This window comes from Macroventuria anomochaeta (assembly GCF_010093625.1).
Source record: "Macroventuria anomochaeta strain CBS 525.71 unplaced genomic scaffold BU25scaffold_3, whole genome shotgun sequence".
Taxonomy (NCBI): domain Eukaryota; kingdom Fungi; phylum Ascomycota; class Dothideomycetes; order Pleosporales; family Didymellaceae; genus Macroventuria; species Macroventuria anomochaeta.
In genome coordinates this window covers 587,124-608,853 of record NW_022985364.1, presented here as the reverse complement: position 1 = coordinate 608,853, position 21,730 = coordinate 587,124, and the positions used below count along the sequence as shown (strand labels likewise).

General features: G+C 52.8%; 6 protein-coding genes across 6 annotated transcripts; 3 read left to right on the top strand and 3 right to left on the bottom strand.

Moving 5' to 3' along the window:
• Positions 1–105: 105 nt before the first annotated feature.
• On the bottom strand, positions 106–5,246 carry BU25DRAFT_454467 (uncharacterized protein; the record flags this gene model as incomplete). Its single annotated transcript, XM_033709871.1, has 4 exons — positions 106–4,237; positions 4,294–4,605; positions 4,652–4,775; positions 4,832–5,246. The coding sequence occupies 4 exons, from the start codon at positions 5,244–5,246 to the stop codon at positions 106–108; spliced, it is 4,983 nt and encodes a 1,660-aa protein (XP_033566288.1).
• A 3,067-nt stretch (positions 5,247–8,313) lies between these two features.
• BU25DRAFT_140138 (uncharacterized protein) lies at positions 8,314–9,127 on the bottom strand. Its single transcript, XM_033700581.1, has 2 exons — positions 8,523–9,127; positions 8,314–8,465 (listed from the first exon to the last, which is right to left on the bottom strand). The coding sequence occupies exon 1, from the start codon at positions 8,979–8,981 to the stop codon at positions 8,553–8,555; it is 429 nt and encodes a 142-aa protein (XP_033566287.1). The 5' UTR covers positions 8,982–9,127; the 3' UTR covers positions 8,314–8,465; positions 8,523–8,552.
• On the top strand, positions 9,128–9,853 carry BU25DRAFT_140137 (uncharacterized protein). The gene has a single exon (XM_033700580.1). The coding sequence runs from the start codon at positions 9,274–9,276 to the stop codon at positions 9,778–9,780; it is 507 nt and encodes a 168-aa protein (XP_033566286.1). The 5' UTR covers positions 9,128–9,273; the 3' UTR covers positions 9,781–9,853.
• A 7,503-nt stretch (positions 9,854–17,356) lies between these two features.
• BU25DRAFT_358704 (branched-chain alpha-keto acid dehydrogenase E2 component) lies at positions 17,357–19,116 on the top strand. The gene is made up of 4 exons (XM_033703617.1): positions 17,357–17,608; positions 17,660–17,763; positions 17,811–17,882; positions 17,931–19,116. The coding sequence occupies exons 1-4, from the start codon at positions 17,434–17,436 to the stop codon at positions 19,080–19,082; spliced, it is 1,503 nt and encodes a 500-aa protein (XP_033566285.1). The 5' UTR covers positions 17,357–17,433; the 3' UTR covers positions 19,083–19,116.
• A 177-nt stretch (positions 19,117–19,293) lies between these two features.
• BU25DRAFT_406609 (uncharacterized protein) lies at positions 19,294–20,014 on the bottom strand. The gene is made up of 3 exons (XM_033705329.1): positions 19,952–20,014; positions 19,732–19,898; positions 19,294–19,655 (listed from the first exon to the last, which is right to left on the bottom strand). The coding sequence occupies exons 1-3, from the start codon at positions 19,979–19,981 to the stop codon at positions 19,493–19,495; spliced, it is 360 nt and encodes a 119-aa protein (XP_033566284.1). The 5' UTR covers positions 19,982–20,014; the 3' UTR covers positions 19,294–19,492.
• A 145-nt stretch (positions 20,015–20,159) lies between these two features.
• BU25DRAFT_358699 (alkaline phytoceramidase) lies at positions 20,160–21,610 on the top strand. The gene is made up of 4 exons (XM_033703616.1): positions 20,160–20,525; positions 20,574–20,760; positions 20,818–21,322; positions 21,373–21,610. The coding sequence occupies exons 1-4, from the start codon at positions 20,427–20,429 to the stop codon at positions 21,545–21,547; spliced, it is 966 nt and encodes a 321-aa protein (XP_033566283.1). The 5' UTR covers positions 20,160–20,426; the 3' UTR covers positions 21,548–21,610.
• The last annotated feature ends 120 nt before the right edge of the window (positions 21,611–21,730 follow it).

Sequence of the window (21,730 nt, the reverse complement as noted above, 5' to 3'; positions counted from 1 at the left end):
GAATGGGCATAAGAGATTGTGCCGAAGGTATAGTGGTCGTGAGGTCGTTTCAATATCTGTTGATGCAAGAATTAAGTGTTGCTGGGTGATTGGAGAATAAGAGTCTTAGATCATGGGCGTGGCCTCGGGCTTGTAGACACCAGCTTGGAGTGTCTCTGGTGGCATGTTGGCGCGGATCTCCTTAGGGTGCTTGTAGAAAGATTGGTCATCGGTAGGCGGAATGACTTGCTCCCATGGCTGGACCGGAGGTGGTGGTGGAGGCGGTGGCATGTTGTTGAAGTACGAGTCTAGGTTGTTGCCTTCGCCTGGTGAGCGTGTCGCTGCGTTGCGGGAGTATGAGTAGTCTGGGACGCTCTCGTAAGGCGCGGCGCCATCTGTGCGCATAGCTGGCGGAGACCTGTGGCCTGATCTGCTGGTACTGCGCATACGGTCGGTGACACGCCTGAAGGTCGAACCAAGGTTCTCGCTGACGCTGCCGCGACCTCGTCGATGAGCATGTGGTGACCCAGTCGCGGAGGCAGTGGTGGGAGAAACACGCTGGGGCTGTTCTTCCATGCCGACGTTCACGATGCTGACGCCGTTGGGAGTACCGCTGGTCCCAAAGGAGAACGGTGGTGGAGGTGGCGGCGGAGGTGGTGGTGGTGGAGCGCCCAAATGTTGAAGCTGAGACAGAACGGGGGGTGCAACGTCTCCCTCCTCGATGATGATCACCTGGGTCTCGTTGATGGTACCGTCAGTGCTGTTTCTGAATGGAGGTGGACTGATGCGCTTATAGTTGGAAGGCGGCAAGATCTCTGGTGGTGAATTCATTCGCGTGTGGCCACGGGATCCGCTCAGAGACGGGCGCCTCCCTACGCTAGGGAATGCATTGGGCAGAAGGATCTCCTGTGGGGGTGCCGACGCTGAGCGGGGTAGGTTCGTTGGCTGTCCAAATGTGGTCGGTGGAAGAAACGTGGTCGCTGGTAGCAGAGGACCAATGTCATCCTCCTTCTCCTCTTGCGGTGCTTGCGCGTAGACATTTTGTGGAATGACAGGCACAGCAGGGATGCTTTCCTCTTCTGGTTCCGCGGACATGTATCGAGGGTGCCTCATAGCTCGAGGGTTAGCTGGAAGCCCAATGGGCACAGAAGGGGTAGAGGTTCCCTTAGCCAAGAACCTGTTTACTGGCTTATTGATCGGATCCGCCGTTTGGCTTCGCTGGATAGGATCATGGTACATCGAGATTGACCCCAACATATCGTCAGTGTTAGAGCGTCCACCGGACATTGGCCTGAATTTGAACTCCTCAGGATGAGGGATCGATGGTGCTGAAGGTCGTCGAGCCAGTGACAGCCTACGAGCTTCCAGCTCCTTGGCTGCGAGTTCCTTCCTGGTTCGAGTAAGAGGACGCGATCGAGAAGCGCCCTGAAGGCTAGAGGAGATCGAGTCAGGTGAGCCAGCGCGTACATGATTGCGATTCAGGCTAGGGCCTCGGACAGCAGGCGTAGGTCTCCTGCTGATTGAGCGGTCTCGAGGCTGACGGCTGCTACTGCGTTGACGTGGACGAGCGGAGCTAGTGTCTGTACTGCTGCCAAAATCCTCTGCCCGCATTGACTGCGGCGACTCAGGAGAACGGTCACCACGCATACCACTGCGACCAGAGTCGGCAGTGGGACGGCGGCTGGAAGCTCGGCTGGCACCTCTACTGCGTGTACGCACAGCGGCTTCAGGGGACTCGGTCCGTTGTGCAGTCTTGGAAGAAGCTCTGGTCTTACTTGTGCCGTATCGTGCACGGCTACGTGCTCTGCGAGTGCTCGCAACTGATTCCGTTGCGATTGGAGAAGCAAGCTCTCGGTAGAAACGCTCGTCATCGTAGGCATCTGTGTTCGTCGCAGCTTCCGTCATACTGGTCACACCAGCATCCTCATGTGACATGGGCACGGGCGAGGATGGCGAGCGCTTGGCAGGTCGAATATAACGGACATCAGATCGTCCACGGCCTTGAGACTCATCGCGGGTGCGACTGCGGGTCCTTGCTGTACGTGAGTCAGGCCTTTCTTCAGTCCTGGAGTCAGCACGCTCGCGAGCGAAGTGGGTGGCTTCATCGAGGCTGCTAATGTACTGGTCGATGCTACGTGCTTTGGCGCTCTTCATACTCGCACCTGTCAGTGGTGGGCTGAGGTTGTTGGTGTAGTGGGTGTCTGGGCCTGCCTCTACGACAGTTGTGTCCATGGCCAGGTGGAGATCTCGCTGGTTTCGACTACGGGAACTGGTGCGAGAGACCGTCTTCCTCTCCTTGTAGGCGTCGAACACGCCAACTGCCGGGGAGGGAAGGTGATCGTCCAGCTTAGCAGGTGCAAGCGTGACTGCTGAAAGCATGAGGTCACTGGCATTGCCTCCGGAAGTGGCTCGCCTTGTCGAAAATGGGAGAGTTTCGGCTTCGCGACCAATGTTATCGACAGCCGTTCGTGGCTTTGACTCTCCTCGTTGTCCACGATCGGGGATTGCAAGAGATGCCAGGCTTTCGTTGGTGGTCGTTGAACGTCCAGCATCTGAGCGAGATGGCATTCGCTTCCTTCCATATGCTCCAGGAGTAGCAGTACGCGCAGAAGAGGGCTCTAGAGACCTGTCTCGAGTAACACTGCGGCCGATCCAGCCATGGCTGCCGACTGCTGGAGTCGTTGCAGACTCAGCGATAGGTGTGGTGCCGGCGTGCATAGGAGTTCGCTCATCATCCTCTCCTTGAACGATTTGCCTAGGTTGCGGGCCACGAGAAAAGTCCGTGACCAGCTTGAGAGATGCCATCCTAGCGGCAACTCTGCTGCTACCCACGCTGGGTGGCGACAATGGCGGACTGAGTTGTGAGCCTAAGAGAGCTTGCTTCTGCGCAGAGAAAACAGCGTCTTGAGCTCGCGGAGAAAACCAGGGCTCGGTCGTCTCCAGACCCATGCAGGAAAAGCACCTGACTGCCAACTCAGCCTTGCCTTTAGCGATCGCAGCCTCTCCCCACTTCCTGACTAGATGAGACTGCCTCTGCCAGTCAACAGGGAAGGTCAGGCAGGTCAGTAAGACCGCTTCCATGTAGTGTTTCTGAGAGACATAGACCTCAATGGCGTCGTTGTGTTCACCCAAACCAAGGAGAATAGCAACCGCAGGATGAATATCACCCTTTTCGAGCAGTCGCTGCACAAATGCCTCTCCGACCTTCTTCTGCGATCCTTGACCCATATTACTCAGAGCGAGTAACATCCAGTCGGAGGAAGTCATTGACTCGGAACCCACCATAGAAGCCATGAAATCGGCTCCCAGGTCACCTAGCCACTTAGAAAGTAAGACAGCCGCAGCTGATCCAGGACTGTGGCGCGCAAGCTCATCACGAATGAGCTCATCGATGTCGTTCTCCCATCCAAACACAACCTTCAGTAGGTTTCTCCTCAAGTCATTGGGTGTGCGCTCGGGACCGAGCTCTGTAGGTCGGAAAGGCACGTCGGCTAACCTGGCCTTGGTGAAAGGGAACAGGTCCATTTTCTGGGTCTTCTTCGACTCGTCAGGGCTACGCATCACCTCTTTGCGAAGCGCTGACGAGCCATAACGGGAAGAAGCTGCGGTTGATGTACCGGAATGAATGGACATGCTGGCTTGTGAAGCGCCTGCTGCGAACGATGACTCTCCAGATGAGAAGACTGTACCTGATGTGCCGGAAGCTGTGCTCCTTGACGAGCGAGCTGTGCCCCAAGAAGGCCTGTCATAACGGTAACGGGGTTGGCGCCCGCTGCCACCAGAAGATCGCGAGCTTTGCGATCCACGACTTGACACTGGGCTCAAAGGACCAACCCGGTCCCGACGCTCTTCCTCTAGCTCGACCAACTCGTTCGCAATCTTCTGCAGTGGCGACATGACAGCATCTTCATCTTCACTCGCTTCCGAGGCAAGGAGCATTTGAGGCGCAGTCTTGATGGGGTGCGCTGTCACTGGATGTGCTGTCACTGGATCCTCTTCCAGTTGCAGGTGTATCTGCCTTTGCTCGTCCAAGGAGACCGGTGGCGACGGAGGCGTGTTTGCAGGCGCATGCTGGACATTAGCGACCATACTCGGCTGACCGCTAGGATTGAGGTCGTATTGCTGGACACTATAGTTGCGGCCCAACGTGAATAGAGTTGCTGTAGCACCATAGCTGCAAATAGCTGCGACGTCTTGAGTGGTAGGAACAGTTTCATAGCTGACCCTTTTGGTACGGACGTCCCATGCGCAGGTTTGGCTGTTGAGCACAGTTAGGATTGCTACCAAAGCATAAGCAGGTGGAGCGGTACGTACCCCTCAGTATATTGTACGATTCGTCCGTTTTTCGACCAGGAGAACCAGCAAGGGCCAAGCTCTCTTTGGTCAGACTTGTTGAGCACGCGAATTACGCAAGGTGCATCGCCGCCATGTGAGCCCTTTGGCACACTCCACACTCTGAGGTCACCATCTGATGCTTGGGCGGCCAACATCTCAGACTTCTGTTTTGAAGAAGATCCATGCCAAGCTAGCCCCGCAATAGGGGAGGGAATACGTGGAGTTGTGAGGGTGTGAAGAATCGTGAATGATGGCTGTAGTGTAGCAATAAGAATCGAGCCATTGTGATAGCTGCACACTGTTAGTGAAGCTCGTGCAACTTCTGAGCGATACGGACCCAATTGCGAATGTGCGGCAGTCCGAAGCTGGGGCGAGTGCAGTGATTGGGTCGAAAATCGTTCTCGCTGAGAGATGTTCAGAGGTGGAAGGCTCAAACAGAATGATGTTGCCCTGCGCGTTGCCTGTTGCATCATCAGTACAAGTTTGGGCAGTCGCGACCCAGCGCCTTGGTACTCACCAAACGCGACATTTCCGTTCCTCATCCACGTCGCCACCCTTATTTGCTCATACGACGCAAATCGTGCGACTTCGTCTCCAGTCAACAAATCCCACACTATTGCTGTCGAGCCTGTGTCGTAGCTCAAGACCAATCGACCAGCTCCGCGCTCGCTAACGTTGTCTGTCGAGATCCATGCAACGTCTTCTCTGTGTCTCTCGAATCGCCTTTCTATCGCCAGAGTATCGTGGTGGAGGCAGTAAATTATGTTCTGCTGCGCGTACAGCAAGAACGACCCGGTTGCGGCGCATGGCTGGAAAGCGAATTCGTCGTTTTGTGGGGTGATGCTCGGTGTGGGTATCTGAAACTTAACGTCTGATCGGATTGAGGAGCCCTTTGCCGAGTTCGAACGCTGGCGGGCATGGCCTAAGGACATCGTGGGTGGCCTGTGAGGCGGTTGCTGTCAGTCGAGGTTGGATCCAAGCACACACGCGCGGCGCATCACGAAGGGAATACTATCGATTAAGGGCTACCGGAACTTCCAGAATGACGGAGATGAGACTGCAAGACTTGCCAGGGGCTTCAAACTCACTGCAATGTGCGCGCTAAAGAGCAGTGCGCTTTTCACACTTGCTCCACGGCGTCTCGAGGTATACTTTAGCCCCTCACAGCTTACAAGGATCGAAGTTGGCGGTTAGACAAGCACTGCATTCGACCGTTTCGGAAATTGTGTAAGCGGTACAACAAGTACATGCAGCTGAAAAGACAGACTGTCAGAGCAGGATTGAAAAAGAAGGAGAAAAGCAGCAGAAGCGCGGACGAGGTGTGAGGAGTTGCGCGTGGGCACCTGGGGCCTATCAAGGTTCGGCGCTTAAGAGCGCAGGACCGACTGATCTTGCTCAGAATAGGACGAAGAGCACGGTTAGATTCGTCGAGCCAGCGATGCTTAACGAGAGCGTGGCAGGGGACCATGAGGCGTCTAATGGCTGTAGACCAGCTTGCTCATTTGCTGGCCGTCGTGAAAGCTCGCAATAGACCTGGGACTCGACACACCAAGAAGAGTCATGCTGCATGGCGAGCTATGCTGGTCGCCAAGTTGGCCTTTCGAAGTGACACAGCACGTCAATGGTCCTGTTTCGCGCCGCAAGAACAGCGGTGCCTGCATGGACATGGAAGGCAGCCTCTCAAAACGCTCCTCGACGCAGGGAACGAGGTCGCGGAAGACCAAAAGTGAGGAGGAACAAGTGATGGAGGAAGATGATTGGGTACACTAAGGTGACGGTGCAAGCCGAATCACACCTTGGACGCCCACAGCGACCCAATCGTGGCGCGCAGCGGCATTGAAGCTACGGCCCGTTGGCAAGGATCAACCACGCTTCACCCAGACTATGCGCAGGTCTGCAACGCCAGCGACTCGTCCCATATAGACTGATTATTCTCAAAGCACCGCAATACCTCTGCTCCAGTCTCTGGTGATGACTGCGCAACGGCAACGGCATCGCCCTTCGCGCTCTGCTAGCAGCTTGCGGCCCAACATGCCGAGGGCTGGCGGGCACTATTCACCGTCTCGGAACGATCCCCATGCCGCTCGGGAGGCGGCCATGTAAGTCTGTGGCACCATCATCGTGCCTTTGAGCAACGGCTGTTCTGTTCGATGCAATGCCACGGATCAGCCCTGTCCATGGCACACCGATGCAGCATAACGTCCCCATGTCCTGGTACCCATTGAACGGACAACCCGACCTCACGCTGCACCCGGCAACATGTATCGCAACGTATTGCAGCCCCTCACTCACGAATCTGTCGGCACACACATATACCGTGCTAGCTCCAGGAACCACCTGTTGAACGATTCACAGAGGTGACGGCGTGTTCCTCATGGCACACGAAGGCGCACATGAGTCTCTTCTCCGCATGCTATCTTCCCGCACTGGCAGCTGCGGTAGTCAAAGCTTCGTCGATCTACCAGATACGCCGCATTTTTGAAATTCAGGTACATGGTACACAATATTACGAACTAGGATTGGCTGCGAACTTACCTGGTTCAACATGCAGGCAATATGGCAGTTTGCCCTTATCTGATCAATTGCATCTTGACGTGTCTTCTGCTGTCAATGCCACGCCAACATCATCACGAGAACTGCAGAAATGCAAAGGAGCCCAGCACACAGGTATCTGCGTGTCGTTCACAATGTTCACTGCACGCGCTGGCACTAAGGAGCGGCATCCCTGTTGGGCCTCACCTTTGTCCCAGCCACCAAGTTCCCTCGCTGCGACCATCCCCACGGTTGCCATGTCGAGTTGATGCGAGGGATGAAAGAACTATGCAAATCGTGTGGTTTGTGGTTCCGGCTCATCCTCAACATGAGACAGATTCATCATCGCTAGGCCGCGATTCTGATTAACAGTATCACAGAATCTGCTGTGCATGCCAGATGCGTGAGCTCGACATGCAAGTGCAGGCCTGTACGGGACAGAGCCCCGCTTCCGTTCGCTTACCAAAATCAGTTTTCGAAGCTTATTTTTGGCTATCGCCATATTACCAAATGAGCCTTCATGGAAGATTCTCCATGCAATGATTCGAAGAGGGGTGGTCTGGAGGATTGTGTTGAAGCACCTATATCCAGAGGTAGATTGCTTGGGCGACGTATCAAGACTCTCATCCTGAGCACAATTTACGCTCCAAAATCTCGGCAATGGAATGTTGCCGTCACTGATGCTAAACCATACAATCCGAGCGAGTCACTGCGATGAAGCGCAAAAGGAGAAAGTTCATCAATTTCAGCATCTAAAGGAGCGCGCCACACATCTCAACAATCAAGTCAAGTGTGACGAAGTGTGATGGGCTTCTTAGCTCAAGGTCAGCACCACCGTCACGAAAACCATCACCAGGGAGCAGAGAAAAGTTTTGAGGTTAAGTATCGATAAGATGCTGGGTATCTAAACTGGGGTATCATAAATGGTAAGGTGAGCCAAGCCGCCGGCAAGCCTCACAAGCCTCGCTAAATGCAATCACAGCGCTGTGCATGAAATGCCATTCGTTCCCAGCCATGTCCGTCCAATGCGCGGAGCGGGGGGTATCAATGCCGGTGCGAAAATGCACAACGCCTGCAAATGCCCAAAAACTATCACAATGCTTTCCTCCAATGACCTGGGACTTCCATCCCTTACTTTCGACTGATTGCTTCCATGTGCGGAACGCGGCTGCAGTCCCATACCCCAAGATCTTCAGGTCTGGATGCGGTCCTCGCAGAAGGCTTGGTCCCATACGAGCCTTGCGCAGTTGAGCGCAGTCTCGAAGCGTGTCGCGGCGCCGTTGCATGCATGTCACAACGACGATGCCCTGAGCTCTCTCAACACATGTCGTTGGTGATGGCGTGTGATGAGGTTGACACGAGACACTGATAAGCGTTAAGGATATTGGCTGAGTCAGACTGAGGTGATTAGGTCTGATGCTCGCAATACTGTGCGCTAGACGTGATGAGGCTTTCGCAGCGACTTGAAGACCAATCAGTCTTCATGAGTACCGGCAATCCCAAAAGGGATGTGCCGGTTGGGGTATGGCTGTGCTGTGGCTGATGCTTTCGGCCACGGATATGTGAATGAGGCGCGGCACAAGGCGCGCGCTACACAGTGACGTAGGTGTCAACAATGACTGTATCTTGACGTTAGCACTGCACTGCGATTCGACAAGTCGCGGTAATCGACTTACATTGTAGCGATGACGTTTCTCTGTTGTTCTTTACTCGACCTGCTCAGGCGACTCGCTGATAGGAGTCATAGGCGTCGAGGTGCGGCGCTGCTTTCCGCTGCTGCGCCTACGCTGAGTCTTGGGCTTCTTCTGAGCGTAAAGAGGAGGGAGCACTGGGAATGCCTGAGCCATAGGAGGAACTCGTGGTGGCGCTGGTGCCTTCTTGAGGATGGGGCAGTACTCGTCCTCGAAATCTTCGCCGAAGAGGTCCTCGTCGCTGATGTACGATGATGGGTTGCGATACTCTAGTGAAGGACCAGTAGGCCATGAAGGGTAGGCACATGAAGAGCCGCGGCGAGAGTTCGACTCCATGGAGTAGTTGCTGTAAAGAGATCCTGTGGGCGAAGCCATGTTCCTGGGTGAGATACTGATGGGTATCGACTTGGATGGCGACGAGCCTGGTGAAGCTTCGAAATGCATTTTGGAGATTGGGTAGCGTACGGGGTGGGTCGGTGTATGTATATACACAGCTATCGGGCTTTGTCGGCCGTAAACAGTTTTGCTCGAATCGTGGTGTTCGCGTTAGTTTAGCGTCACGGCAAGTCGACCGAGGCGAAAACGGCCGGTGATGTATGACGGTGGGATGTCGGATGGATGAAAACAAGGTTACGCGATTTAGCTCCTATTGGGTGGAGGTTCGCGTCGAGGGTCGCCGGTCTGGGGATTTTCGAGATTTGTGGAAACAAGACCTAAGGGGCAAGGTCTGCCTTTAATGTTTGGGGAGGTGTCCCAGAGGTCAGGAGTCCGAGTCAGAAGCAAAGTGCGACTTGTGTCTCGACACAGGAGATCAGATGGTCTGGATGGGCGCGGGATGCGCAGCGAGGTGACAGCTCGCGTTATATCTTCCGCTTCCGCAAGATACAGTGCACAAATGGCGGTGGGTCACCGCCTGGATTCGTTTCATGCGGCGTGGAGCTGCGAAGGGGGCGGAAGAATATTGCTATTGGGCGTCGCAATTCACCGCTGTTTACCAAAGCGGCATCCACATCTGCCACTTGCCCGTCAGCCCCGTCGGCTCCGCTGCAACTGGAGGACGACCCCAGCACTCGGAACTAGAGACTGCCTTTCCTATGCGAGATCGCGCCTGACGCTCGCCCTGTCATCTCGCGCACATGGAAATGGCTGCGATGAGTCGTCCGCAGGGCCAGCAATCACCAGTCAGTCATGCTGGACAGCTGGTCACTTCACAGCCCCCAATACACGACAACTCATAGCCTGACGAGGCCTCTGTTTTGGTCGCCCCCCTGGTTCTAAACTTGCTTTCTCCCTTCGTGATCCTGAAAAAGCACACAGACAAGAATGTCACAGTCACAGCACGGGTGCCGTCCCCCACGTACGCCACGGCCGCTTCCGCGAAATAACTTTCCTAGATAAGCATAAACAGTTGCTTGAAAAAGGAAAGTTCGAGCTGTTGATCATCTCGGGGGTCTGGGGAGGGCAACCCTAACATGCCTCCTTTCATCCCGTGCACTTCAGCCGGTCGTCTACATTTCCTTTTGTGGTGCCAAATGCCGCAGCTCCGCTTTCTGTGCTCGCGGCGGTTTGCAGACGGTGCGAGGAGCCGTCGAGCTGCAAACGACGCCCAATACGACTTTGACGGGGCAACCAAACGGTGTAATGAGTTCTGTCTCATTTGCCTGACTCTGTCGCGTCATAGCCATCAGGTAGTGCTTCGCTGTCCTCTGACGAGGCGGCGCTGAACGAAAGGGTAGCGTGCGGCTACGACGAAACAACTCGCGAACTTTGCTGCTGCCTTACACCCCGCGTGTTGTCTTGTCGCGGGATTTTTCCGGTTGTCCTTCACCCTCGAGTCGAGAGAAACAAGATTTAACCGCGGAGTATGGGGTACATTAGCCCCATTCACATGCAGCGACAGAAGGTCTCAGGGTCCATGTGGACCAAGACCCTCCGCTCCACCTTGGTATCGGAGGCTAGATATTATGTCGGAAGTCGGCTGAAGGACCGTTGCTACCTCAGAACCTTGGATGAAGGAGTCGTATCCGGCATGTGAAGCCACGGTTGCGCCTTTGATGATGGATCTTGAGTGGAGTACAGCTTCATTGCACAACCCTCGGACAACCACACGGAGTCCTTGGCTGATGGGACATCACGGAGTCATACGGTATCGCGAACCATTCACACCCTCAGCCTTGCAACATCAGGTTCCGCATGCAGTTCATGCTGATGGCAGCTCGCTGCAGGGCTGAGTAGAGCTCAATAATGTCCGTACCACGCAGTCAGCACACCCTCTCGAACAGTTGCTGTAAAGAGAATGCAACGCGCACGCAGCCTTGAGACGCGGTCTTTGCTATTCTCAGCAGTCCACGTTTCTGTCATCTCTGTTTGACTCAACCTTCCGCATGCAGACATACAGGGTCTCAGCAAATCCGGGGTTCTTCTCCAATCTGTGCTCTTCGATCTTGAATCTCAGTTTGACTTTGACAAATGCATGGAAAGGTTCCCTCGTGTTCTTTGGTCGTCTCATGCCTGGAAACCTTCCTCGGTTTCGAGTTCATATGCCTCGCTTCAAGGTGTTCCTGGGTGACAGTCTACCCTGCATCGACCTACTCGGCCAACTGCGGCGTACTCGCGCTTGAGGAAGCTTAGAGCGAAGCGGTCTGCGCCACGATAGGAAACTCACGATAGCTCAATGGCTACTGCAACCGTCACAATACCAGTGTTTCTAGTTTCAGTGAATGGAATGCTGCTAGAAGGTGGCGTAGAAGCTCAGTCCGAATGCAGGGCAACTGCATTGAGACGTTTCAAAGAAGGCACTCAAAGGAGCATCCGATGGTTGATACGCTGCATGCAGAACATTCCTCACACCGCTACGGTCCGTCAACAAACTTCAAGAATGTGGCTTTTCCGGTGAGAGGCCTGACCAAACTTCGATTGTTTCGGTGCTTCACCAGCAACACCCATGTCTCAACATCTTCAACCCTGGTGAAGACATCGTCATTGTTGATGTCGTGCATGAAGAGCCGCACTGGCATACCCACATTTCATCGCAGAGGAGTTTCTCAGCTCCGGTTTGTTCGCGGGCCCACCGTTCCTACCACCGAATTTACCCCATAAGGTAACTTTGAAGCATCTGTTATCCACCTTGACGTCAGCCACAGGGTTCGAGGTTCCACACACGTGGGTCGGCAGCATCCGTTGATGAGACGCTGTGGAGAGCGGCCTTACAGGGAGATTGTGTTGAAGGTTATCTTCGGTATAGCAAGGTGGTTGGAGAGACAGGCCGAAGTTTCTGCGTAGAAATTTGCTCCGCTTCACTTTCCCGGCCGACTCGATGTGGAGGTGCAATTCCGCACTTCATGCACGACCAAGAAAATTCCCTTGCAAGAGAAAAGCAAACTAAAGGAAGGCTTTGACTTCGAGTTTCGCACCGGCAATCATCCAATCTTCCAAATTTCCGTCTTTCAAGTACATTGCTACTTCTAGAACGCACAAATGGTACCAAGGTACATTGACTTTCCTGATGGGGGAGTACATCCGCCTCTCCAGAACGGTGGGAGGCTTGTAAACCCTGTGACCATCACTTTTAGGCGCCGTCGAACTCCCTCGTGGGATGCTGACCGCGGGGTCTAGGCGCGGGATTGCCCATCTCTTCGGTGGATATTTCTCCGCCTTTGTTTGAGGGGTGATTTGAGAAAGTCCGTCCATAGCGACCGGGCAAACAAACACCTTTCAGATGTCGAACAGATGGACCAAGTGAAACGCAGGGTTCGCCATCGTATCGCGACTTGGCGCGGTCTCCGGAAGATTTTCTGATGAATTATCGGTGGCTGTATTGGTTCTACGGTTGACTGCAAGACAGACGTCCGGTTCTCGGTGCGAGCTGCGAGTTACGAGCCCTCGGTGCGAGGATGCAACCTGCAACGGTGATCTGACAGCTGGCCAGTCGTGCAACATTGAGACCAGCGAAAGACTATTCGAGCTGACCCAGGACCTGAGTGATGGGAGATGCTACCCCGCGCTGACTATATTCGATTTCTATTGGGTCACAGTCAACAAAGGCGAGTAGACACAGCTTCGTCCACGTCCACGTCCAACCAGTGAACGAAACTAGCAACACTCGCTGCAAAGCTCAGTTCTTAGAGTCATACTCAACAATCCGGTCTACCGGTGTCGCAAGGCTATTATTCATAGCGGTGAATGCGCGTTGTGCTGTTCGTTTCATTGCCTGGCTGCACTCCCTACCGGCAAGTCTGTAGGACATCCGTCTGCAGGTGTTGTGCGACACAGGGCTGTCGATCTCATCGTTTCAGCTTGTCTGTACTGCAGTCGGAGATGCGCTATCCATCACGAGTCGGTATGAGTTGTCAGATGCAACAACAAGCCATCACAAGCCACAGACCGGGAGAGGAGAAAAAGGGGAGTCGTCGGAAGGCACCTATTCATGGTCATTGCGACGCTTACCTGGCTGTCGGGCTTTGCTTTCGGCTCAGAAGGCCTGACGACGAAGACACAAGTTCATGAATGAGAGGCAGATTTGCGTTGCTGCCATAGGGCTCTGGTGTTACTGCCGCAGCGAATTGAAGCTGTTGCGACGCGCCCACGTGGGGCATCATCACCTCTTTCACTTTTCACTTTCCGAGTCACAGGAACCTTCGCGGCTCCCCAACTGATCGACATTGAAGTTTGATTTCAGCTCTCATCACAACTTCATGTGAACTCGCTTCACTGAAGTTTATTGAGGGCAAACGCGGTTCTCAGAATGATCGGAGACGGCGGCGAACATACCCACTCATACTGACGTGCATGCGGAACAGGAAGTGGAGGGCGATCGACAGCGTGGGGTTCTTCAGCCCGCAACTCCACGCTCCCTGGACCCTTTCCTCCCCAGATGGAGGGTTGTGGGCTTGTTCGTCGTCGTGATTCGGCGATTAGCCGGGCTGTTCCATTCATGTTGTCGCGCAGTTTACGTTCAGCGCTGTTGCGTCAAACTGCTCGTCAAGCAAGGTCATGCTTATCGGACTACTTTTTCGGTCGTGCTGGATCATGACTTTCGCAAGATTCACTCCAGGGCTTCTCTCTCGATACGTATGCTCCGTGTGAGTGGTTAGCAGAAGCAGAGAGAGTGATCGTCGGTTATCCCCCAATTAGGATAGCTGATATTGCTCTCATTCTTCTATTGTCAGATGGCATCGCGGTTACTGGTTTTTATAGGTGCGAGATGCAATACCGTGTTCCGATAAGTTATTGGAGACAGTTGGCCCCTATTTCACATAGGTGTCGAGCCAGAAACTATCCAGGTCCTGATATCGTCAAAAGGTAAACTGTCTGTCGAAGCCCTTCACAATAATCGCTCTTTGTCGCAGATTTCCTGTCACGTACCTTCAGGAGCATCATGGCGTTCAGAGAGAAAGAGCAAGGAGCAGAGGGGCGGTTCTTGTCTGAACTTTTGCCAATTGATATCGGTTCTGAGGGCACGAGCATACACGAGCATACACTCGTTGTGGTCTGCAGCCGGCAGCAGATTGCGGCACCCCAGACCCACTCCGTGAAAGTACAGCAACTTGATATGAGGTCACTGCTACACAAGAGCTTGTTCGAAGACTGATAAGAGGTGGAGAGGTCAAGACGCCATGTACTCGAAGTATCTTCAGATCTGTTGGTTGCTGAAATCGGTATGCTTCACTGAAAGAGATACTTGATAGATTTTGGAACCCACAATGATCATTCTTAGCATGCACCTTACGGGATCTGAAGTTCCTGGACTCCTTTCGTACGTACCAAACAGCTTGACGGTGTTGGGAGACCTCGGATCGCAGATGCCCTGAAGGCAACAGGTGCTGCCCATCACAACCCCAGAGATCGATTGACAGTATCAAACAACGATGTCTATTGCAGCCAAATGGTCTAGCAAAGCCCAGCGACAACTTTAGGTCGGTGATAAGAGTTGAGTTAAGTCTGAGAAGCGAGCATGGATTGTCGTATTCCATCGTACACTAAAAAGCGACTAGCAAACAGTGGGGCTCGCTCTTTGCTTCAAGAGCGATACTCAATCACTCCCCTAACAGACGAATGTATACCATGGTGAACGTCGATTCAAGGGCCTGCGGTACTTTCCGTTCTTGATGATAGTCCAGGTAGGTCCTGCATATCTGGCAGCTGGGGCAATCTCGAGAATGTATTTTGAATTTCGCAACCTGTCGTCACTTTTCTTACAACTTCAACTGCTAGGAGCACATGGTCATTCCGTAGCAACTCAATGCTATCGGGAAGACATCATCGCGAATCGAGGGCCGGTTGCCTTACTTCTAAGAAGCGGCATGTCAAGGTGTGTGCTTCCCATCTACCACTATCCTCCCTCCTCCCTTGTCTCAACCCTTACCACGTGCCGAAATCATTCCTAAGACAATGGGCCCCTATAGTGTGATGAACAGCGACCTCAGTGCATCAAATGTTCAGACCGAGGCTTGAGCTGTGTGTATGAGAGCATCGCAACGCCGGAACCGTACCAAGGAGGCTCATCCTTTGTTGGCGCTCGAGCATACAGCGCCCAAGACCTGGAATTACTGCACCACTATTGCATCAATGCCAATGCCTCGCTGGCTTCTTCAATTGGTCTCAGGCCGCATGATGGTCTCTTTGCGCTCCCCAGCATCGCCTTCCGATACGAGTTCGTGCTCCGAGCCGTCCTTGCGCTTGCTGCTCTACATCTGGATTATCTGCAGAGTTACCGACAGGATACGGGGATCGACTACACCGCGATAGCGGCAGGTCATGTCAACGGCGCCCTTCCTGCATACCGGTTGGCGCTGCAGGAAGCCACACAAGAGAACTGTACAGCATTGTTGATGTTCTCCTCGTGGCTATCGGTATACGTACTTGCCATGTCACGTAATGGCACAAATCCTTTTCACCGACGACTTGAAGTCACGGGACATGACCCTTCCTTAGACCTGGTATTCTTGATTCGCTTGATAACCGGGGGAATGACCGTTATCAGACCGTGGGTCATGCATATACTTCAGAGTTCCGAGTTCGGATCGCGTCTGACTTCGGAACTGTAGACTGTTAAAAAGGTACCCGAAACGAACACTCAATCGCAACGAGACAAGATTCTGGAAAATTTGAAGCGACTATGGATTGACATGGATGTTGATAGAGACTCCAGCACTCTGAAACCAGCGTTCACACGCCTTTCTGCAGAAGCGAAGACCGCACTGTCGGAAGCCCTCCAGTCGCTGCGCACGACGTATCTCTGGGTGACCTTTCGGATAGACGCCCAATACGTTAGAATCGCACGGTCCTTTCTCATCGGACCACGATTCGCCTGTGGGCTCATCCCCTGCCCGTGCACTACTCCCGTTGTTCGTTACCTCTGCTCCCGACTCAGCAACTTCGACACCTTGTTCGCAAGGTACGTCTTCATCACAAACACGGCCGATAGAGTTGAGTGCGGTATTAATGTTTTGCACGGGCTTAACGACGATTTCCTGCTGCTCCTTCATCAACGACACCCTTTGGCATTACTTATCATGGCGCATTACGCTGTTGTGTTACAGCAGAAGGACGTATGGTGGCTACGAGGACTTGGCGAAGATATGTTTGCTTGGGTAGTTGATGGACTCACGGAGCAGTCTGCCACTCCAGGGAACACGAATGAGGGCGTCGCCGAGAACGAGTAGTTGCATTGTATCGATTGGCCAAAGAAGTTTTTTTTTTCTTTTTTTTTTCTTTTTTTTTTTGAAAATCTGGTGTCGAATAGCATCGGTCCGGCTCTTCTAGATGGAAGCAACTGAACGGGTAGTCCTACCTCTGTGCTTGGCAAGATCAAGCTTACATGATTCGCATAGTGGTGAAGATGAGGTGAAGGACCGGAGGTTTGGCTCTGCGCTAACTGCTCTGCGGCAGGAGCTTTATCTCGCGCAACTGCCACAATTCGACAACTTGTCATCCTCACTGATCCTTTACGAAGCCAGCCACGCCATAACCAGAAGCAGGGCCACACGATGGAGAGAAACGACGGCACCTTAACGAACCGATTAGAGGAGCTCCGCTTTCAGCGCGAGTTGAAGGAAGTGCTGCTTGGTAAGCCGGTCACACTGTATCTCTACGACCCAGTTAACTTTGCTAGACTACATACGTCTCCTTTACACAGCTCAGTTGCCGGACAATCATGGTTTCGATTCTCATTTGCCACTCAGAGTTCGATTCCATTCGCGAACGCAGCCGCGAAACCATTATGCTTCGTGCCATTGTTTACAAAGATCCTGGCAGGCGCAAGTGGCAACTGCTTGCACGTAGCGGTAAAGCGAACTTAAGTTTTACTGTTGCTCTGTAAGAGTTCTCCAAAGATCTAGAGCGGTTGATGGATGACATGGCAGGTATGAGCCTTCCGAGAAGATGCCCAGAGACTCTAGGCTAATACACAATAGCTAGCGTGAAGGTAGACCGTCCGTATAGTGAAGCGAAGAGGGCGCTACTTTTGGAATGAGTTTGTTGTGCACGATGGGCACTCTGTGCCCATGAGGAGATCTCCTGCATCGCAACCGTCATCAGTCACGAGAAGTTCCGTTTCGTAGGGCAGTCTAGCGCGAATGTACTGAGTAGCGTTGTGGTCATACTTGAAGATCAATATAATCTTGGAACGATTGAAAGTCGTTGCTGCCGAGCTCCGTAGTGAATTCCTGCTAACCCGCATTCCACTTGTTCAATATAGCCTAGCGCGGAGCTAACCCCAGCTCACCTTCCCGATATCATTCGGTTACAAGCGAGGCCGCCAGCTTCGGCTTAACCATCACTCGGTTTAAGATGCTTCGGCTTAACCATCCATCCAAGACCTTTCGTACCGCGGCGGCCACAGTACTTTTATTATGATCCTTCTACGAGCGAAACTGCTACACAAGTTTCGCCCACCATGAAGTCTTTCGCGTGTAGAGAAGCTCCCCGCCTGTTGTCTTGTTCCAGAGCTGCACAAAGAGCACCAGTTGCGGCTTACGTGACAAGATGGGAACAAGGGCAGAGGAGAGGGTTTTGTGGTTCGAGGGCACGATTGGCGGTCAAGCCATACCTTTTGGCGGATATTGGTGAAGGTATGTACTTGTAGTGTCTATGTTTGTGGCTTGGGCTTATACTTGTACCAGGTATAACTGAATGTCAGGTCATACAATGGTTTGTCAAACCAGGCGCGCGGGTTGAGCAGTTTGACCCAATCTGCGAGGTGCAATCAGACAAAGCATCAGTCGAGGTACACGATCTACAGTCTTCTATGAGAGACAGTACTAAGCCTTACAGATTACATCTCGATTTGACGGCGTCATAAAGAAGCTGTACTATGAACCGGACGATATGGCTAAGGTTGGAAAGGTAAGATATACTCCGCTATAAACTGTATAAGATGACTGACTCTCGAAGCCTTTAGTAGACATCGACATCCAAAGCGAGATCTCGGCGGCCGACGAAGCCTTGCTCAACGGAGGATCAGGCAAGGGACGTGCTGAAGAGGCTTCGACGTCTGCTGAATCACAAGAGCAAGAGCTGGAAGTCGGTAGAAATGACACAAAAGCTGCAGGCGGAGACGTGCTGTCGTCTGAACAATCCATCTCCCCACCACCCGAACCCTCAACCGAACAAACGAAACCACAACGGCAGCCGGGGCACCATGCATCACTGGCAACACCCGCAGTAAGGGGCATGCTCAAGGATCTCAAGCTGAATATCGAAGACATAAAAGGAACTGGCAAAGAAGGACGTGTCCTGAAAGAGGATGTTCAGAGACATGCAGAGGCGGCGAAGCAAGCATCAAGCTCCATATCAACTCCGCCTGCACCGGCTGCAGTGTCTTTGCAACAGCTTGAAGACCGCGTACACACCTTGACCCCGGTTCAGTCAGGCATGTACAAGCAGATGACCAAGTCGCTCTCCATACCTCACTTCCTTTACACCGATAGCATCGACTTCAGCTCTTTGACACAGCTGCGCAAGAACTACAACGCCAACCGCGAGAAGGCCGAGCGTATAACGCCACTACCGATAATCATCAAGGCTGTATCTCTGGCCCTTCAACAATTCCCGCTTCTCAATGCGCACCTCGATGCTACAACGAACCCAGCAAAGCCCCAACTTTTGGTCAAAGGCAGTCACAACATCGGTGTAGCGGTTGACTCGCCATCTGGTCTACTGGTACCCGTCATCAAGAATGTTCAGAACCACAGCATTGCTTCACTAGCACAAGAGATCTCACGTCTCGCTGATCTTGCTCGCACAGGCAAGCTAACATCTTCGGATCTGTCAGGCGCAACGTTCACGCTAAGCAACATTGGAAGCATTGGTGGCTCAGCTGTTGCACCTGTCATTGTCACTCCTCAGGTTGGCATTCTAGGTGTTGGCCGAGCAAAGGTCGTGCCTGCATTTGGAGAGAACGGAGAGTTGGTGAAGAGAGAGGAGTGTGTGTTTAGCTGGAGCGCAGACCATCGAGTCATGGATGGCGCGTATGTTGCTAGGGCGGCGGATGAAGTGAGGAAGTCGATAGAAGGAGTTGAGAGTATGTTGGTGAGGATGAGGTGATGTGCTAGACGATCAAAATAGAAAAACGTCCATCATCGGTAGAAAGGCTTCATTGCGATGCAGCAACGTACTGTGTGCCAAGTACCTTGTCCTGTTTACATGATCACCCGAATGGTTTGTGTCTCGTAGATTCTTACGCCTTTGACTTTAAGATTCGTAGTTCTGAGTAGTGTGGACTGGAGATCGTCTGGCTTCGCTTGATAAGTCTGTCGTACTTGGTTCTGCAATACCTGACCGAGGTTCTGCTATTTGCGGAGTCGTGCGCTCCGTCATCTGTCCCCGCCGAGCTGGCTTGCGTCGATGCTTTCGCTGATATGTTGCCCGTATTGATGACAAGCATTTACTCAGATCACTGTAGAAGTACTGGGCTATACATCGCATGCCCACTCTCCCAAATCGATAGCTCTACTTCAGCCCTGCCTCTTGAGCGCCTCCTCGATAGCGCTCTTGCTGTTCTTGTAGGTCATCTCCAGGTAGTCCTCCTTCTTGTTTAGATTCGTCATCTCTGCCATATTTGCCTTCTCTTCAACCTCAAGGCGTTTCTGCACGTCCGGAATTGGTGTGCAAACGAACCTGAAGCAATTAGCAATGCATTCTTGAAAATTTCAAGTGGGGTTGTGCAGCGTTCATGATACTGATTTGAACTTACATCTTTCCAACACCTTCATATACTCTTGTCTCAGCAGGCAATGAAGAGACCTCAGCCGATGTCAACTGCAGCATACGGCCCTCTCGTGTACGCGCCGCCTTTTGCTGGCGGACAATCAGAAGTTGCTGCTCGGCGAAGGCCTGTTTCTGGCTGATCTCCTGCAGCATCTGCATTCATCAGCTATCGCCCGCTATGACAAGTGTTCTTGGCATAAACACACCTTCTGTAATGCTTCATTTTGTCCCGACATCTTGACTTGGTTCCTTGATATGGGAGTTGGCGATGGTGAGTGGGCGCATTGGAGGCAACGCCCGTGCAAGGGTCAAGCCTTTCGGATCAACATCCCTGTCTTTCTCTGATTGGCAGGACACCGCTAGCCTCCGACACAACAAACAACAGATGTCCTACGCTTCACAAACTCGCGGTCGCAAGTGTCATTTCGACAAGTGTTCCTCAAGTCAAAAAGAGACCTTGCAACTGTTGCCTTTTCTTCACTTGCTCGAATCAACTGCCGTCCGTTATCTGTCACGCTGCCTCGATACTAGCCTATCGATTAAGCATGGTAACCTCTCGCAAACGGCAGGCTCAGCAATTCGACATCCGGGACGTCCGGCCCTAGAACCAAGATTATTAGGGCTGATAAGCCTCATACATTGTACCGAAGACTATCTCTGCGATTATCATACTGCTACAACATGGCCGCGCTATTTTCTTGGCTCCCAAGCCTTGCGTACCCTCCGGAGCAGGACGGTTACTGGAGCCCTGTGACATCAACGTTGGACTGGTGTGAAGAGGTCAGTGAGACGATGTGTAATGATTGAACTTTACTAACAGTTGTGCAGAATTATGTTGTCACGACATACGCTGCAGAGATCATCAACACGCTCACCAATCTGCTGTTCATGTACCTTGCCAGCAAAGGCATACAGAACTGTCTAAAGCATGGTCATGATACTGTCTTCTTAGTTGCCTTCATAGGCTACGTCCTTGTTGGGACGGGAAGCTTCCTTTTCCACGCGACGCTGAAGTGTAAGCACTGAATGCCTCGTCGAGTCTTCGTCCTCATTCTCATCTGACACGCCCCAGATCCCATGCAGCTCGTAGACGAACTTTCGATGATATATACGACCTGCCTGATGTGCTTCGCAACCTTCTCATACGGCAAATCCATGAGATACTCCACGTTCCTTGCGATAGGCCTAGTGTCGCTAGCTCTGTTCGTCACGCTGTACTATCACCATATTCAGGACCCGGCATTCCATCAGAATGTATATGCACTGCTGACAGCCATCGTCTTGTTCCGCGCCATGTACATGATGGAGGTCGCCATCCGGCCACGCTTCAAGTCTGATGAGAGAATAGCACTGAACCCACGGCCTGATCGAGCTATAGAGGCTGTTCGGAAGCGCGAAGACCTGCGGGACCAAGAGATTCTGCGTACAATGTGGAAGATGATCGCCTCTGGCCTGAGCATATTCTTGGGAGGGTTCGCTGTCTGGCACCTTGACAATGTACACTGCTCAAAACTGATCAAGTGGCGACGTGAGATCGGCATGCCTTGGGGTTTCTTGCTGGAAGGCCATGGTTGGTGGTAAGCATGCTCTGACAGACTCCAAAGTCTACCAAGACTGACAATTGCAGGCACCTGATGACAGGGACAGGAGCATACTTCTACATTGTCTGGGGCATCTGGCTAAGACATTGTCTTAACTACAGGCATGACGAGTATGAGCTATACTGGCCAAACTGGTTCACCATGCCTGAGGTCGTGAAGGGGAGGGCTTCTGCGAATGAGACGACAAAGAAGACATCTTAGCAACGCATGCGCAATCAGTGCTTTTATGCTTAGATAAACAGACTGTCACGTCGCCGCGGTGTGGTGCTGCTCAGAGCTGTGTTTGGGAGGTTTGGGAGGAAGCTACTACGGAGCTGCTGAGGAGGAAGGAACTCCTGAGCTATGGCCAAATCTAGCGAAGCGCGCCTCCAATATCGCTGCTGT

Bases quoted from the DNA above. Each gene is read 5' to 3' on its own strand.
- BU25DRAFT_140138 (XM_033700581.1), bottom strand. From the start codon at position 8,981: ATGCATTTCGAAGCTTCACCAGGCTCGTCGCCATCCAAGTCGATACCC.
- BU25DRAFT_140137 (XM_033700580.1), top strand. From the start codon at position 9,274: ATGTTTGGGGAGGTGTCCCAGAGGTCAGGAGTCCGAGTCAGAAGCAAA.
- BU25DRAFT_358704 (XM_033703617.1), top strand. From the start codon at position 17,434: ATGAAGTCTTTCGCGTGTAGAGAAGCTCCCCGCCTGTTGTCTTGTTCC. The intron at 17,609-17,659 runs GTATGTACTTGT...TACTTGTACCAG, and splicing joins TTTGGCGGATATTGGTGAAG to GTATAACTGAATGTCAGGTC. The intron at 17,764-17,810 runs GTACACGATCTA...TAAGCCTTACAG, and splicing joins CAGACAAAGCATCAGTCGAG to ATTACATCTCGATTTGACGG.
- BU25DRAFT_406609 (XM_033705329.1), bottom strand. From the start codon at position 19,981: ATGTCGGGACAAAATGAAGCATTACAGAAG. The intron at 19,899-19,951 runs GTGTGTTTATGC...TGATGAATGCAG, and splicing joins AAAATGAAGCATTACAGAAG to ATGCTGCAGGAGATCAGCCA. The intron at 19,656-19,731 runs GTAAGTTCAAAT...TAATTGCTTCAG, and splicing joins TATGAAGGTGTTGGAAAGAT to GTTCGTTTGCACACCAATTC.
- BU25DRAFT_358699 (XM_033703616.1), top strand. From the start codon at position 20,427: ATGGCCGCGCTATTTTCTTGGCTCCCAAGCCTTGCGTACCCTCCGGAG. The intron at 20,526-20,573 runs GTCAGTGAGACG...ACAGTTGTGCAG, and splicing joins CGTTGGACTGGTGTGAAGAG to AATTATGTTGTCACGACATA. The intron at 21,323-21,372 runs GTAAGCATGCTC...TGACAATTGCAG, and splicing joins CTGGAAGGCCATGGTTGGTG to GCACCTGATGACAGGGACAG.